Source organism: Pseudochaenichthys georgianus, chromosome 18, assembly GCF_902827115.2.
Source record: "Pseudochaenichthys georgianus chromosome 18, fPseGeo1.2, whole genome shotgun sequence".
NCBI classification, from domain to species: Eukaryota; Metazoa; Chordata; class Actinopteri; order Perciformes; family Channichthyidae; genus Pseudochaenichthys; species Pseudochaenichthys georgianus.
The window spans coordinates 489,030-504,623 of NC_047520.1; the positions used below are offsets into that span (position 1 = coordinate 489,030).

A 15,594-nucleotide genomic window follows, 5' to 3' on the forward strand; every position below is an offset into this window, starting at 1 on the left:
ATGGGGGGCATTATCTTTCAGCAGTAGATAGAAAGGGCAATCGAGGCAGATTGGAATTAGTTTCTAGTCAAAAAGTATTAGACGAGTAAAAATGCTGATGCAGCTAGATACAAATTCAGTTAAACCCCAAAGTCTTCACAATTCATCCTGAACAGGGTTTGAATGTTTTACGGCGATCCATCAAATAGTTGTGGACCAATTGATCACAAACAAGCAACATAGCAATCCCTGGAGGCGTAACTTGTTAATATGATTGAACTGAACTTAATTGATGTTACAAAACCATCGATTTGTGCAGAAGAAGAACCTGGAATCCATTAATTAGTGCTAAATATCCAACATTCTGCTGTAATTATAAATATCAGGCTTGAAGAAATATCTCAAAATTGGTATAAAAACTGTTGGTGTCTGATGTTTTATTGACGACATTCCGAGCAAATTACCAATAATTCAAAACATTAATTAATACATTTAAGCCAAAATGGTGATATTTTAAATATATTGAAGGGCCGTGGCCAACAATATTTTAGGTTATAACTTGGTTTGTAATCGGACCCTTCCTAGTAAACATACAATACATACATAAATAATACTTAATATGATAAAACATCTAAAAGGAAATTCCCATCTCACCAAACGTGTTGGTCCCTGATCTGCTTCCTCCGGGGTCTTCACAGTTATTGACGGCTGTGTGGAGGTTTTTAGTCTAAACATTTGTGTGTGTGTGTGTGTGTGTGTGTGTGTGTGTGTGTGTGTGTGTGTGTGTGTGTGTGTGCGTGCGTGCGTGCGTGCGTGCGTGTGTGTGTGTGTGTGTGTGTGTGTGTGTGTGTGTGTGTGTGTGTGTGTGTGTGTGTGTGTGTGTGTGTGTGTGTGTGTGTGTGTGTGTGTGTGTGTGTGTGTGTGTGTGTGTGTGTGTGTGTGTGTGTGTGTGTGTGTGTGTGTGTGTGTGTACAGTATATGTAAAGGCGAGTTGAGAACATTATGTGCTTTGCTTCGCGCAAACAAACTAATTTTCCGCAGTTTATGCTGAACTTTGCAAATTCCATGTAAAAGATGGACGTACATGCTTGGGCTAAGAGTTTATTCCTGATTAAATCTATAAAAATTAAATGACAATTAATTTCATTTCATTTCAAACCTGTATTTATACAGATAAATCTCATTGAGATCATTGATCTCTTTTCCAAGTAGTTCCACATGAAACATAAACGGAACGACAAAAGGACATCATCCAGCATCATTTACATAACTATCCACATGAGCAGGTACCAACAGCTTCCGATTGAGTAGCATCCAACCGAGCTTTAAAACATTTAGTGGCACCAGATTGTTCAGTTTCCATTTAATTTGCAGACTGTTCCAAGACAGAGGAGCTGCATCTAAAAGCTGCTTCCCTAAGACAGTCCTAGCAGCTGCCCATTCAATAAAACCACAGCATTCGATCTCAGGCAGTAGCCACTTACAATTCTCCGTGAGATCAGGGAGCAGATATAAGATGGAGGTTTCCCTAGCATGGCTTTGTATATAAAGATGTACCAGTGACTGAGCCTCCGTGCAGTTAGTGAAGGCAGACCAGCCCTTGCACACAGGGTACAGTGATGGGTTAATGCTTTACAGTTAGTCACACATCTCAGAGCGCTGTGATACGCAGCATCTAACCTGACCAGGCAATTGGCAGGTGCATTCATATAGACCAGATCCCCAGAGTCCAGCACAGGTCAAAGGTCACAGAGCCTTTTCCTGGCCTCAAGCGAGAAGCAGGACTTGTTCCTGAATTAATAAAGTATGCCAGGACTTTGTGCTGTCAGTGAATTAGAAGAAAATGATCGCGTTACACACAATAATATTCTGTGATTATCATAATCGAGGTTACACAAATATTAACGCTGTGATTGCCCATAACGTGTGTTAACGCGTTAACAGTGGCAGCCCTAATTAAAATGCTAAATTATAATGTTCTATTGAGTGTATGATAGATGGTGATGGCTGGGGTCAGGCATCGTGGAATTGTTTGTATTGAAGTTGTTTATGAAGCAAATGAAGGAGATTGGCTGCCAGACTGCTCTGTGCGGGACCATGCTGGATTTGAATGAACACTGAGGATCATTTGAATCCAGTCAAGCGTGATGGATGCTGATATGCAAATATGAAAACAATATATCTCAGTCTGAAAGCTATAATGCTTAATAACTTTGACTCGATTATTTTATGTACACTCGTGCCTCCTCAACAGTACCGTGAGTTTGGAGACACGGGATAAGGACCATCAGAACCCCAACTGAACGAGGTGAGTGTCCTTCAATTAAGGAATGAATATCCGTTCATATGTTTGTACTAAGAGTAAAAAATGCCTCACCAATTGGTCTCTGTTTGTTCTCCATTGGTAAGTAACCAACTGGAAATCATTTGAAATAACTGCAGTGGTATGTTTCTGCCAGATAAGTAATGTTGCTGTACAAGATGTCACCTCTGATCAGCTCAAGTGGATTGTTGTGCCACATTTGAAGTAGTTCCTAGAGGAAGTTCTTAAGAAATCCCCTTCATAAAGAGAGCGCAGGTTCAATCTTTAAATTTGAAGTGGAACCATGTTCCTTTTGTCATTTATCTGATGAATCGTTGGAACATTTAATTTTCTCATGCCCTTTTTCTAAATAGTTGTTGGTCGAATGTGAGAGATTGGTTGTTACTTAAATTAACAAACATTCCGGCCTTCAAAACATATCACATTTTATATTATATTGATAATTTGGATTCTCCCATATCTGATTTTGGGTAAATACCATTTATATTGTAGTAAATGGAGAGGAGGCAAGCCCTCCTTTCCCTGTTTCATAAATGAGTTCAAGTCCTTTTTAGGAAAATACAATCTTGTAACATGTCTATAAAGATTTGTAATGACATTTCCAAATGGTTATTATTTTAAGTAAGCTTAATGCCTCTCAAATGTTTTTGTGCCTTTTTGCTTTTTTTTCTCTCCCCCTGGCTCTTATTGGATTATGTCTGTCTTATTGTGAATGAATGTCTTGCACTTATGTTGATAAGTTGATGATATCCTCACCAAGCTTTTGTATGTTTTAAAAATGTTCAATACATTTTTTTTTAAAAAGAGAGCGCAGGCGGACGGAGAACACCACAAACATAATGCTAACGAGCAACCTGTCAAATATGAAAAGGAATATTTAATTGGGAATTGCCAGCTCGTATCTCCTTATTCTTCTCGTTTTTATTTTCTCCTCAGACCAACACAGAAGACATACTGAAGATATGGCAGCTAACTCCTCTTCCACATCCAACTCTAGCAGCCTTCGAGACGGCTTTTGTGCCAACGCCACGGTTAGCTTTTACATCGCCAACCCCATCCTGGTCTTAAGAACGATCCTCCTCCTGCCTGTCTGCACCTTCGTCCTCTACCTGGGTCACCAACGATGGAGGCGTCAGCGTTCCTTCAAAACAACGAGCCACTCCGACATGATCACCTACCACCAGATGGCCATGAGTCCGATCTGGAGCTTGGGGGTCGTTTGCATGTTGTGCAGCACATATGCTAATCTCCCAAAGCTTCGGGTAGCAGCAGTCCTTGCTACTTCCTTCGTTTTCTATGGAGATGTCTGGTTCAACGTCCTCACCTGTGTGGAGCGATACCTGGCTGTTGTTCACCCCCTCATCTACCTGGGGCTAAAACATGAGCGTGGGGCGAGGATCAGAAACATCAGCATTGCGTGCGTTTGGCTGCTAAGCATTGGAATGATGGGGGCCACAGCTCATTACCTGCCTGGTTTGCCACTTACCCCATATGTAAGCACTTTAGTCTTCGCCTCAGTAGTCGTGTCCTTTTGCAGCCTTTCTAGTCTCTGTGGTCTGATTCGCCCAGGGCCGGGGGACAAAGGCGGCGAGAAGAAGAAGGTTGACCAATCAAAGAAGAGGGCTTTCTTCACCATATTGGCCATAACAGGAATGCTGTGGCTGTGGTTTGCAGGGCTGATTATTTCTCTGAGTGTCTATGGCATGGGTGTCCTGAGTGAAAGTCACAGCTGTATAATTATGTCGTGTTTCGGAGTGTTTAACGTGCCCGCCAGTCTGGTGTTACCACTGCTGTATCTACACAGGGAAGGAAAACTGTTGTGTTGCTGAGGAAAGGCATGACGAGGAAAGATAGTGTCTATTAACCTAGCGTACACTTTATTAATTTGGACTAAATGAGAAATTCAGATTATAGATATATCAACTCAAAATTCACACCAAGACTTTTGCGTAGCAGGTGTTTCTGAGGAATGCAATTTGAATGTTGTACAACTTTAATAAAGTATGTTAGTTTGCTAAATCAAATGATGGATTAATAAAAACTGATGTTGTTGCAAGTTGCAACCATGAAACGGTTGGCCATAGGAATAATGGGCTAATAGAATAGAGTGGATGAAACCCTCTTTAATGGTCACACATGCAGAGCACACAGCACACAGTGAAATGTGGCCTCTGCTTTTAACCCATCCTAGTACCAGGAGTCTAGTACCAGGAGAAGTGGGCAACTATTGTACAGTGCCCGGGGAGCAATGGGAGTGAGGGGGGACGGGGGGTGTCCGGTGCCTTGCTCAAGGGCACCACGGCAGAGCAGGAGGTGAACTGGGACCTCTCCAAGTAGCAGTCCACACTCCACATTTTAGGTCTGGTCGGGGACTTGAACCGGCGACCCTACAGCTCTCAGTCCAAGCCCCTACTGCCTGAGCCACTGCCGGAATGGGCCAATGGAATAATGGGCCATTGGAATAATGGGCCATTGGAATAATGGGTTGTTGAATACTGCATATATATTTATTAATCATGTACGTTGTGTTGAGACACACAATAAGGTATAATCAGCCTGAGAAATTGCACTTGAGTTGGTGGTGGTTGCATTAATTACTTGTTGCGAGTTAGAAATAACTAATTTCATGTTAGTTGAGTTGCATTATGGGTAATGTGTCAGGTTTTTACAAGGAGAAGAGAAGCCTTCTCCCACATTGTTTTTAACTTTTAATTTTCAAACAATTGTACAATTCTCAATAGTTGAAGAGTACTTTTTGGTAATGTCAAATGTATTTTGTAGATGGATCTTATATTGTGTATTGAGTAGTTGTATGGGTTGTAAATCAGTGTCACATGTTCGGGGTGATATATATATTGAATTTCTAGGAATTTTCCAGGTGTATTTATTGACATGATATTTATAATAGAAAATGCCTGTGCTCAGACATGTGGAAAAATGCAAAACGATTGTTTCCAAATGCATGCAGATCGCATTCAGCAGCTATTGGGCAAATGACCGAATAAACAACGAGTACTGTGTGTACAATGTAGTGTTTGTGTTTATGTTTTGTTATGTGAGTTATCCACAAGTTCATTAATGGTGTGATCCTGGTGGTTTGATATTAAATGCATATCGTTATTCATATCTCACTGAAGTCTCGTTCCTGATCATTTAACAATGAGCATAATGTGTGTTTCACGTTTTCAAGGTCTTAAAAAAGATTACACATTGAAGTTTGGAGGTTATTTAGGAATCAATGCTTTATTGTAGAGTTGAGTGTGGGAGTGAATATTAGAGAGACAGTCCATAACAGTTAACAGACATGACATATAGTAAATATAGAGAGAGAGAGCAGGCATGTGACAATGAAAGATTTCATTAGTTTAAGGACTGTGTTTCAAAACACCACACATCAATATGAGAGAAAAGAAAAACCTTAATTGGTGCAATAGTTTCCCTTGAGTGGTGGAAATCCAACAATGATACACACCCAATCCACGTAGGAATAGGAATGCATTGTTCCCAAGTTACCACACATGGATGTGTACTCGTTTGAATTGTGTTTGAAATGGTCATCAACTATCTCTTCGTTATTTTCGCATTACATTTCAATTACTGAGAAGGCAATTCCATCAAATCAACTTTGAAACGACATTCATGTTTTACTGACAGTAAGGCTGAATCTCCTCCCAGCTGTTGATCAGCACTATTTGAGATTCAGCAGCACTATTGGGCGCTAACACAAAGTCAGAGAATGCACTTTTAACTGACAATCAGCATTATGGAAAATACATGAAATCCTTTTTGGGACTCTGACAGTTCATTTAAATCAAAATGGTCTCATTGAACATAGCACATGTTTGGTTTTAGCTATCCGTGAAAGAGCACTGTTAGCATTCAGCATTGAAACCAAGGGCCATAACTTAGTGTATAACCAGATGGACTTTTTCTTACAAAATCGAAAGTATTAAATCTTCAAAATAAATGTCCTTACATGGGCAGATTGTAGTTTATAAGTTTGGCCTTTGTACTCTGCTGTATTCTGAGCAACAGCTAACTTATTAGCTTTTTGCTAAACATGTCTATTGATTTCAGTCAGAAATTAAATGCTAACGAGCTGTTTTGGCTAGCTTCGTTATTTTCCCAACACAGACTTTCATCTGACAAATACAAATAAAACAAAACTTGTAACGCTGATTTTTCCGCTCACAACAGTCAGTATAAAATGTATCAAATACCAACAATCATATTTTGATTCAACATAACAGACAAGATGTACAAAAAGAAGACATATAATGGGCACTTGAGAATTTCAATGCACATGGTGGAACACAATCAAATGGAGAAAGAAAAAAAGAGAAAGATATAAAATAGATAAATAAATAGATAAATAAATATTATGAAGCAATAACTAACATAAAGTGTCCTATTCGATCACGCGTGTTAGCCAAACATGTTCTGTATATTATAACTTATAACTTAAATGCTTGTATTGCCTATTTAACAATCAATGTAAATGCTTTTTGTATTTCTTCTATTGAATAGCACTTTACCAAAACTCTTGTTTAAATGCTTTTGCTACGTAACATTGGTCTTGCGTCCTTTGCTGTAAATTCAGCAGTTTATGAACTGTTTTTATGAAATTGGATCCTACAGTTTAAACCAGTGAAGACAATCACATAATACAAAGGCATGCTGATTGGACACTGAGCCATTGTTTTATGGAAGATGACAGAATGAAAGAATCATCTTGTTTTTGGCTATTGAAATGAGATTGTATATGTTCCTTGTTTTTCAACATTTTACACGATATTATTTAAATGTCTTCTCACAAATATATAGGATAGATTTATAGACCTTCTTTTTCTCCTTTGCAACAGATTTCTCATGGAAAAAATATATTACCACTCAAACCAAGCACAGACAAGACCGTGGTGCCCGTCAAATGTATCGTGTCAATCAACCACTTGAATCAGTCATACAGACAATCAGAGTCAAGCAATCCTTTATAACGATGAATCTATTGCCTAGGACTTGTAAAGATTACTAGCGTATGACAAGAAACTAAATTTAAACATTCCATAATCAGACAATCCTAATGTACAAACAAAGGACAGCAGGCTAAACGAGGCCTAGTGTCTTAGTCAAACAATATGTTATCATCACCATCACAAGTCAATCTTTAGGGTTAGGGTTTGAACTTGGCTGGACGAGGATTCCCTTCTCAAGTGATTTATTGTCGCATATTTACGGGTTTTAACGTTCACTAGTCTTTTTCTGCTGGAAGTGCTTTGCTCAAGGGCGACCCCACAAGCTCTAAAAGTTTCTAGCTAATGTTAGCTTCAACATGTTAGAGTCGATTCCCAAATGTAATCTTCAGCGTCAGAACCGTTTTGGTCATGTGTGGTAATGACCTGAATGTCAAACTAAGACGTAGACCTCTTTTAGCTTAGCGGCTATCATTTGTCTATTGCATACATCACAAGGCAGAACATTAGAAAACCTTTCGTCTTTCGATCAATTCCCTTCAACACAGAGGCCTTTATTTATACACTCACACCTTTGATACTTCTTTGATCCTCTTCTCCATTTTGGGTTTAGGATGTTGTGGTTTCCAAGACGTTTTTCACCTCCTCTTGCAACCTGTCTTTGTTCTTCCTCCATTTTCCTTTTCTAATAATGCCCCACTGGGAGAAAGTGACATCCTGAATCAGATGTTGCATAACTGTTTTTACTCCATCCTTGCGTGATTCTAAGATATTTCCCGATGTTGAACGAGGGCAGCAAACCCTTGAATCCACCATCTTTCCATTTCCCCTCTGTTTTCATCCCTCTTCAAACATTAGGAATATGTAGTTCAAAGACCAATCGTTGTCCCACCGTTATCTGTGATTCACCGCTTCACACGATAGCTGATGATGGAACTTTATCCTAATCTTTAAAGATGACAAAACTACATCAAAGTTTCGTTTTGGTCTGTTGATGTAATGATGGGTAATCCTTCTTCTTTGCTTCTTCCTGTTTCATACCCATCCCTTCTTCCGATGTGATGGTAGAGGTTCATGCAATTATTCCTAGAAATGTGACGACGTGCACCATCTCCCTTCACTCCAACAACCGCTCCCTCCAACCGCCTTTCCTCCAATCCTCCATCATTGCAGGTAGCGGTAGACTTTGAAGCAGTGGTTTCCAGAGTCTGCCACGACCACATGTCCGTCTGAGGTCAAAGCCAGACCCTGGGGTCCGTACAGAGGGTCTGCGGACGTGTTGATGTAGGATAGAAAGGACCCGCTACCGTCAAACACCTGGAAATGTTTCAACAGAGCGAGAACATTTGGTTTCCTCACAAACTCCCAAAGTAAGTTCTTCTTGTTCTTACATTCTGTACCTGTATTCTGCTGTTTCCCCAGTCGGCTACGATGATGTTCCCATTGACGTCCACAGCTACACCAGTGGGAGCGTTGAACTGGCCGTTTCCCTCACCATTAGAGCCAAATTTCATCACCAGCTCGCCCTCCGGAGTGAAAACCTGATAGAGACAGAAAAAAGAGACCAAGATCCAAATTCAAAGTGTTCTTGAGCAACAAACTTTAAAACTAAAGGGATCGTTCAGGTAGTCTGCCGTAATGAAGGCTTTACCTTCACAGAGTGGTTGTGGAAGTCAGTCACGATGATCTCGTTGTTCTTGTTCACTGCTGCAAAGTGCGGACCTTTGAACAGAAACACAGATTGTGCTTTCAGTTCAAACTTCATCTTGCATTTAAAATGCTTTTGGTTATTAGTTGCCAGCGCTGAACATCACCTGCATTCAGATCTCATCACTCAGAACAGACTATACTTTATCTGCCACAACAAGTACTTCTAATGTGTATACTTCGTCTTACAACTCAACTTCTTTAAGTAGCTAAGAGGTCAGCTGTTAGAAAAACTAATTGGTCTAATTGATCTTGGACAAACGAAGTAGTCGTTTATCCATGGAGTTAAACATTCGAAAGATCATAAGTCTATGAACCGTTAATCGTTGGCCTCATTGTGTTGTGGCTCTTCCGTTAACTTCCAGACTATCTCTTTGAAACTCTACCTGCAAACTGCTTGTCACCGTTTCCTCGACTTCCGAACTTAGAGACGAGCTTGCCGGTCAGCTGGAAGATGAAGACGGTGCACGCTTTGTTGTCAACCACGATCACGTGACCTTCCTGGTCCACCGTCACGCCCTTTGGCCCCATCAGTCTACCGGAGCCAAGCTTTGTCTAGATCAGGGGTGTCAAACTCAATTTCATCTCGGGCCACATCAGCATCATGGTCGCACTCAAAGGGCCGGTTTTATATACATACAAAAAATACATATATAAATATTTAATATATTTAAAAGAATTTATATTACATTATTGCCGTCTGCATTGGATTATTATCGTATAGGGTAATAACTTAAGTCTCTTCAGTGAGAATGTCACAAAATGATTTAAAAAGAAAAGCCAAATTCTGGAAAAAAAGTCAAAATAAAATAAGTGACATTTTGAAAAAAGTCAAACTTGAGATGCATTGTGGGACATGTAGTTTATGGGCAACGTGCTTCTGTAAAGTAGCATGTAACCGCATAGTAAACATATTATATTCTTTGCAGGCTCTTGTGGGGCCACATTAAATGAAGTCACGGGCCGGATTTGCCCCCCGGGCCTTGAGTTTGACACCCCTGGTCTAGATGGACAGAACACACGACCAACGAGAAGGAAAATACATTCAACAAAACACAAGAGTTTGAACACATTTTCTGTCCGTCAGATAATCCAGTCCTAAAGTCCCTATTCCTTCCTACAGAGCTCAAAGCCACATACCTTGTACTTCCCCTCGCTGGAGAAGATGCTGACCCACTTGTTGTCGTAGTCGGCGATGATGATATCACCGGTGGGATGCACGGCCACGCCGGTGGGACGCTGCAGCTGGCCTGGAGAGCGCCCCCGAACACCGAAACGACTCTTAAATTCCCCCTCATTAGAGAAGATCTGGACAGGGACGACATTGGTTACAACTCATATAGACTAAATGCATACCTTTACTTATAAACCTTATTTCAACCTCAACCATAGTCGCAAATCTACCCTCAAACAGCCATTTGGAGAAGTGAAGTCCAGACAAAAGGCTACCTTTCATTTAGCTGATGCTTTTATCAAAAGGGACTTACAATAAATGCAGATGAACATAACAAAAACAAACTCAAAGCAGAAATGATCCTGCAGGTACATTAGCTTTAAATAATTCAAACCATTAACGAATGTGATGCATTAGTTACCATTAAGCAACGTCTTTTTAAAGCATTAGTTTGAAAAGAACCATTTTAAGAGGTAGCGGATTAGCCTCAAGTCCTGGTGCTTTAGCATCAAATGTAAAATGTTCAGGGGGTGCATGATACCCCCTTCTACCCACTAGACTGCTGCTTTACCTGGACACACTGATTGTTGCTGTCAGCTATCAGTATCCTGCCACTGGAGGAAGCAGCCACTCCTTGCAGGTTGGTGAACTCTCCTTTATTCCTCCCCTTCGATCCTGCAGAAAACGTAAGTTCAAGCCTAAAGAAGTCCGTAAATGTACGCTAGACATTTTGTATTTGCTGTAATGTGATGATGTACCGATCCTGAAGATGAGGTCGTCCTCAATGGGGTTCTGGGTCTTGCGTCGCGGGGTCCCCAAGGCGCTGCTCGCCCTCTTGGAGCCCTTCTTCTTCTGGCCGGGGGACTTCCCTCGTCTCTTTGCCCCCTCAGAGGAGCCCGTGGAGGGGGTGGCGTAGGCAGCGGAGTTGGTGGCCGTGGTGGTGGAGGGGGACACCTGCAGATGGACGCAATATTTGATTTTACATTCTGTTCTTGTATCATATTCTATTTACATGTATATAGACTTCTTGTGCTATTTTCTTTTTTTGTATTTGTATTTTGTATTATATATGTTGCATTGTTGGAGGAGCTCAGGTCAGAAGAACTACACTGTAGCTTTGTGCATAGGCCAATAAAACCTTTTTAAATATGACCACCCACCTCCACATCGGCCTCCAGGAACTTGTTGACGGTGAGCCTGAAGGGGCTTCCTTTGATATGCTGGTCGTACAGACGGAGAGCCAATGAGAAGTCGCCCTCCTTCGGCACCGTGTAAACAAACTCGTACGTCCCATTCTTGAGGTCCAATATCTCCCCGTCCACGATGCTGCCGTCCGGGGTGAAGACCTGCATCACACCCACACGTCAGGTTATATATATATATATATAAATCACACTACATTTAACATTTATATTCAATCTAATTATTAATATTCCATGCCTCACATACTCATGTATATACTAGGGCTGTCAGTCGATTAAAATAGTTAATCGCGATTCATCGCAAATTAATCGCACATTTTGTATCTGTTCTAAATTTACCTTGGAGGAATATTCTTCAAGTGTTTAATACTCTTATCAACATATGAGAGGACAAATATGCTTTATGCAAATGTTTGTTTATTATCATTTGAACAATGAGAAATATTCTCCTGAATACGTGTCTCTCTCTCTCTCTCTCTCTCTCTCTCTCTCTCTCTCGCCCTAGTATATATAATAACTTGCTTTATATTTGTTACTGTACATTTTGTAATTCAACATGTATAGTTTCTACTGAATATATGTTGGTGTTTCCACAGAATTGCATAACATTTTAAGTGTAAAAAAAGCTGACCTCGGCGGACATGATGGCGTTTCCGCTCTTGCACGCTCCCCCCGACTTGTCTCTCGTCACAATAGTCACCGAGGCAGGATGTCCCACAATGCACTGCTCCAAACCGGCACCCATGGCCTCGCTCTGGCTCGCCACCGCGCTGAGGAAGATGAGGATGGTCACATGGTCAGAACATTTGCATTTTATCAAGTATTTAACGTTTTAACGGTGCCGTTTTTTACATTTACAAGACAACACTACGTTAGAAAACCTTTCCCTCTCCTGTAGTGTGTTCTATACGTAGGTGTGTGTGCAAGTGAAAGGGGCGGGACATCTCTAAACCAATCAGAGCAGACTGTATAATTAGCAGTTAAGTAGATAAAAAGTTTGAAAAAGTTGAAAAGTATTGAAAAAATATTTTTTATATATAGAAAAATATCCCTCAAAAAGTCAGATCTTAGAATGTAAGAAAATATAATAAAGTTTTCAAATATATTTAAAAGAAATCTCAAACATTCAAACTCAACACTCAAAACAGGATGCATGGAGGACGCTCTTCCGGACTTTCAAGCCTTCATACTTTTATTTATAAACCTCCTCCACCTCTGAAAGTGTGTTTCGAAAAGGCTTCTCTGTCCTGCATGTTTTGTGTCACCTGGTGGTGACGATGGTGCCCAGGTTGTGGATGCTCTTGCGCATGCCGTCGGTCTCCAGGATGAGGTCCAGCTGGTCGTTCTCCTGCGGCTCACAGGTCAGGCGGAGGCCGGTCAGATCCCCGAGTCTCTGCTGCAGCTGCTGCTCCGCCGGTAGCCCGGCGGCACACGCCTCCCCAGAGAGGGCCTCCTCCGCCTGGGAGAGGGAGGCCGAGAGGGCCCCCTCCCCCAGGACCAGGCTCTCCACCTGGGCCTGGAGCACCTGCACACACATGGGGAAGAAAAGTTAAAGTATATAATGACGAAAAATAGGATATAATACCCAAATGCAGTACAGAGACAGGAAGGAGGGTTTCAAAGTTTTAACAAAAAGCGAGGTTTATTCAAAAGCTGATAACAAACAAAGAATAAGAAACACTCAGCAATCAGCCAATCAGGCGAAGGAGGGAAGACAGGAAGGCCGACACAGGAAGTAAGACCAGACAAGACACAAGGAGGAAAACGTTTCTAAATAAGGTGGAAAATCGCAACATAAACCCAAAACCACGACAGAAGTTCTTTAAAAACATGATGGTTTATTTAAAATCTAAAAAGTCATAGTATTTCATCTTTTAAAAAAGAAGTGAAATACTTGAAAAATATGATGGAAAATTCAAATGTATATTTTTCAAAAGTGACATCAAAGTCTGGAAATAAAAACGAATTAAAAACTTTAAATATATACATCTTGAAAGAGGGCAAAGTATTTTGAGAAACATAATGAAAAAAATTGAAAAATCTCGAATTGTTTGTCAAGAAACAGTAAAAAAAAAAAGCCTAACAATATTTAGAAATCTATGTCATAGTATGTATAAAGTCACATTATAATGTGTGTAAGTAGATCTGGATCTGGATCTGGATTAATACTGAGCAGAACCCAGAGGTACCACGCTCAGTGGGGGATGGATGATCCCCGCTAAATGTCTCTTCAAATTTGCCGGAAGCACTCCACGGTTTCTGCGATGACAGCTTCTTCTTGTAGCAAATTCCACTCTCTGATTGTTCTCGGAAAGAAGGAGTATTTAAGAGTGTCACTAGTTGCGAAAATGTGCTCGAAGTTCAAAGAGTTGGCTTTGCGGGTTGCACTTCTTCTAACTGGCTCTAGGTACATTGATGCATCAATGGCTGAGATGTTATGGACAATCTTGAAGAAGAGAACCAAACGAGCCAATCGCCGCCTTTCACTTAATTCCACCCAGTTCAACCGCTTGAGCATTTCTGTGACACTTCTGTCCCATTCATAATCTCCAAGAATGAATCTTGCACCTCTTCTTTGTACTGATTCCAGGGCATCCCTGTCTTTATCGGTGTAGGGGTCCCAGACCGAGCTGGCGTACTCTAGTTTAGAACGTACTAGGGCCACAAAAGCTGTCTCCTTCAGTTTCTGGGGACAGCGTTGCAGGTTCCGGCGTAGGAAGCCGAGCGAACGGTTTGCCTAGTTACAATTTGGCCAATGTGTTGGCCAAACTTCAGGTTCTTATGGATTTCTACCCCAAGATAAGGCTGGTGGGTCCTCTTTTAACACCTGGCCACATAGAGTATAGTTTTTAATGTGCGGGTTAGTTGATCTGCTTGTTCGTAGGATGTAGCACTTACTAGTATTAAAGCACATTCCCCAAGTGTTAGCCCATTCCTGAAGTCTAGTCAGGTCACCCTGTAGGTCTTCTTAATAACCGCACTGTAGATGCTACATGTGACGGCAGGTCATTAATGTAGCATAAGAAAAGCAATGGACCCAGCACAGTGCCTTGTGGGACACCAGAGAGTAGAGTCACGTTTTACGTGGTGCGTTCTCACCTTCTGCTTCAGGCCGTAGGTGACCTCCAGCTCCATCAGCAGGACGCTCTTCCTGACGTCCAGCTGCTTGTGAAGATCCTCGAAACTCGATTGGATGTCCTCGTCGATGGAAGCTCTCTGATTGGTCAGCTGGTGAAGGATCTCCCGGACAAAAGACAAGGCGTCCGAGATCTCAGGGAGTCTATAGAGATACAGCGCATAGATAGAGTGTGTCTATAGAGTGTGTCTATAGATATAGAGTGTATAGAGTGAGTCTATAGAGATAGTGTATATAGAGTGTGTCTATAGAGATAGGGTGTATAGAGTGTGTCTATAGAGATAGGGTGTGTAGAGTGTACCTGCTGTGAGCGGCCCCCTGCTGCTCCTGCAGGACGCTGCGCTGCTGCTCCAGGATCAGCTGGAGGGGCTGCTGGTCGTGCTGCTGGTCGTGCTCCTTCACACACTCCTCACACAACACACACTCACAGGACGAGCAGTACACCTCCGCCACCTGCAGGGGGACGGGATGCAGGTCACACGGAACAATAAACAATTTGGTCAAATACATTTAAAATAGTAACGATAACAAGAACTAAAATAATTAAAATATGAATAAAGGAAAAAAAAGATAATAATATTAACTAAATAATAATATCTCAAATAATTAAAATAATAATAATAAGATGTGAAATCACGCATAAAGCCTGTTTCTTTCTCCTTACCTTCCCTGCATGCTGGGGGCAGGCGTTCCTCCCGGGGGGCGGGACCTCCAGGACGGTGCACTCCTCACTGCTGCTCTCTGGGGAGTGCTGATGCGGATCCATCTGGGGGGAACACCCCTTGCTGCACCCCTTGTTTGGGGGCCGCTTACTTGTTCTGTCAAAGTGACCTCAGCGTAGAGCCATGAACGCCTCGTCTCTGCAGGACTTCTCAGGTGCTTCTCAGGTGCTTCTCAGGTGCTTCCGGAGAATGTTAAGGTCTCAATGTGCAGGATTTATCTCTTAAGTGTACATTTACATTCCTGTACGAGTGCTGGTATCCATGGGTTGCATAAACACCAAATGTGGATTCTCATTCAGTAGAAAAGTACCAGGTTTTAATTCACAGAGGGTTCAAACGGAGGACGGCCTGCAGAGAAAACAGAAGAACACTTTCATACAA

The 15,594-nt window shown here is 41.5% G+C and overlaps 1 protein-coding gene across 2 annotated transcripts in view; it reads right to left on the minus strand.

The window, feature by feature from the left end:
• Positions 1–5,526: 5,526 nt before the first annotated feature.
• trim2b (tripartite motif containing 2b) overlaps positions 5,527–15,594 on the minus strand; it is an 18,547-nt gene continuing 8,479 nt past the window's right edge. For both annotated transcript variants that reach the window (XM_034105886.2, XM_071206483.1), the window contains exons 2-14: positions 15,156–15,561; positions 14,793–14,944; positions 14,455–14,635; positions 12,621–12,880; positions 11,987–12,125; positions 11,314–11,499; positions 10,912–11,107; positions 10,725–10,828; positions 10,120–10,287; positions 9,366–9,534; positions 8,924–8,994; positions 8,673–8,813; positions 5,527–8,589 (exon numbers count right to left, since the gene is read on the minus strand). In XM_034105886.2, the coding sequence (XP_033961777.1) occupies positions 8,437–8,589; positions 8,673–8,813; positions 8,924–8,994; positions 9,366–9,534; positions 10,120–10,287; positions 10,725–10,828; positions 10,912–11,107; positions 11,314–11,499; positions 11,987–12,125; positions 12,621–12,880; positions 14,455–14,635; positions 14,793–14,944; positions 15,156–15,257 (2,022 nt within the window). In that variant the 5' untranslated portion in view covers positions 15,258–15,561 and the 3' untranslated portion in view covers positions 5,527–8,436. The remainder of the gene's footprint in view (positions 8,590–8,672; positions 8,814–8,923; positions 8,995–9,365; positions 9,535–10,119; positions 10,288–10,724; positions 10,829–10,911; positions 11,108–11,313; positions 11,500–11,986; positions 12,126–12,620; positions 12,881–14,454; positions 14,636–14,792; positions 14,945–15,155; positions 15,562–15,594) is intronic.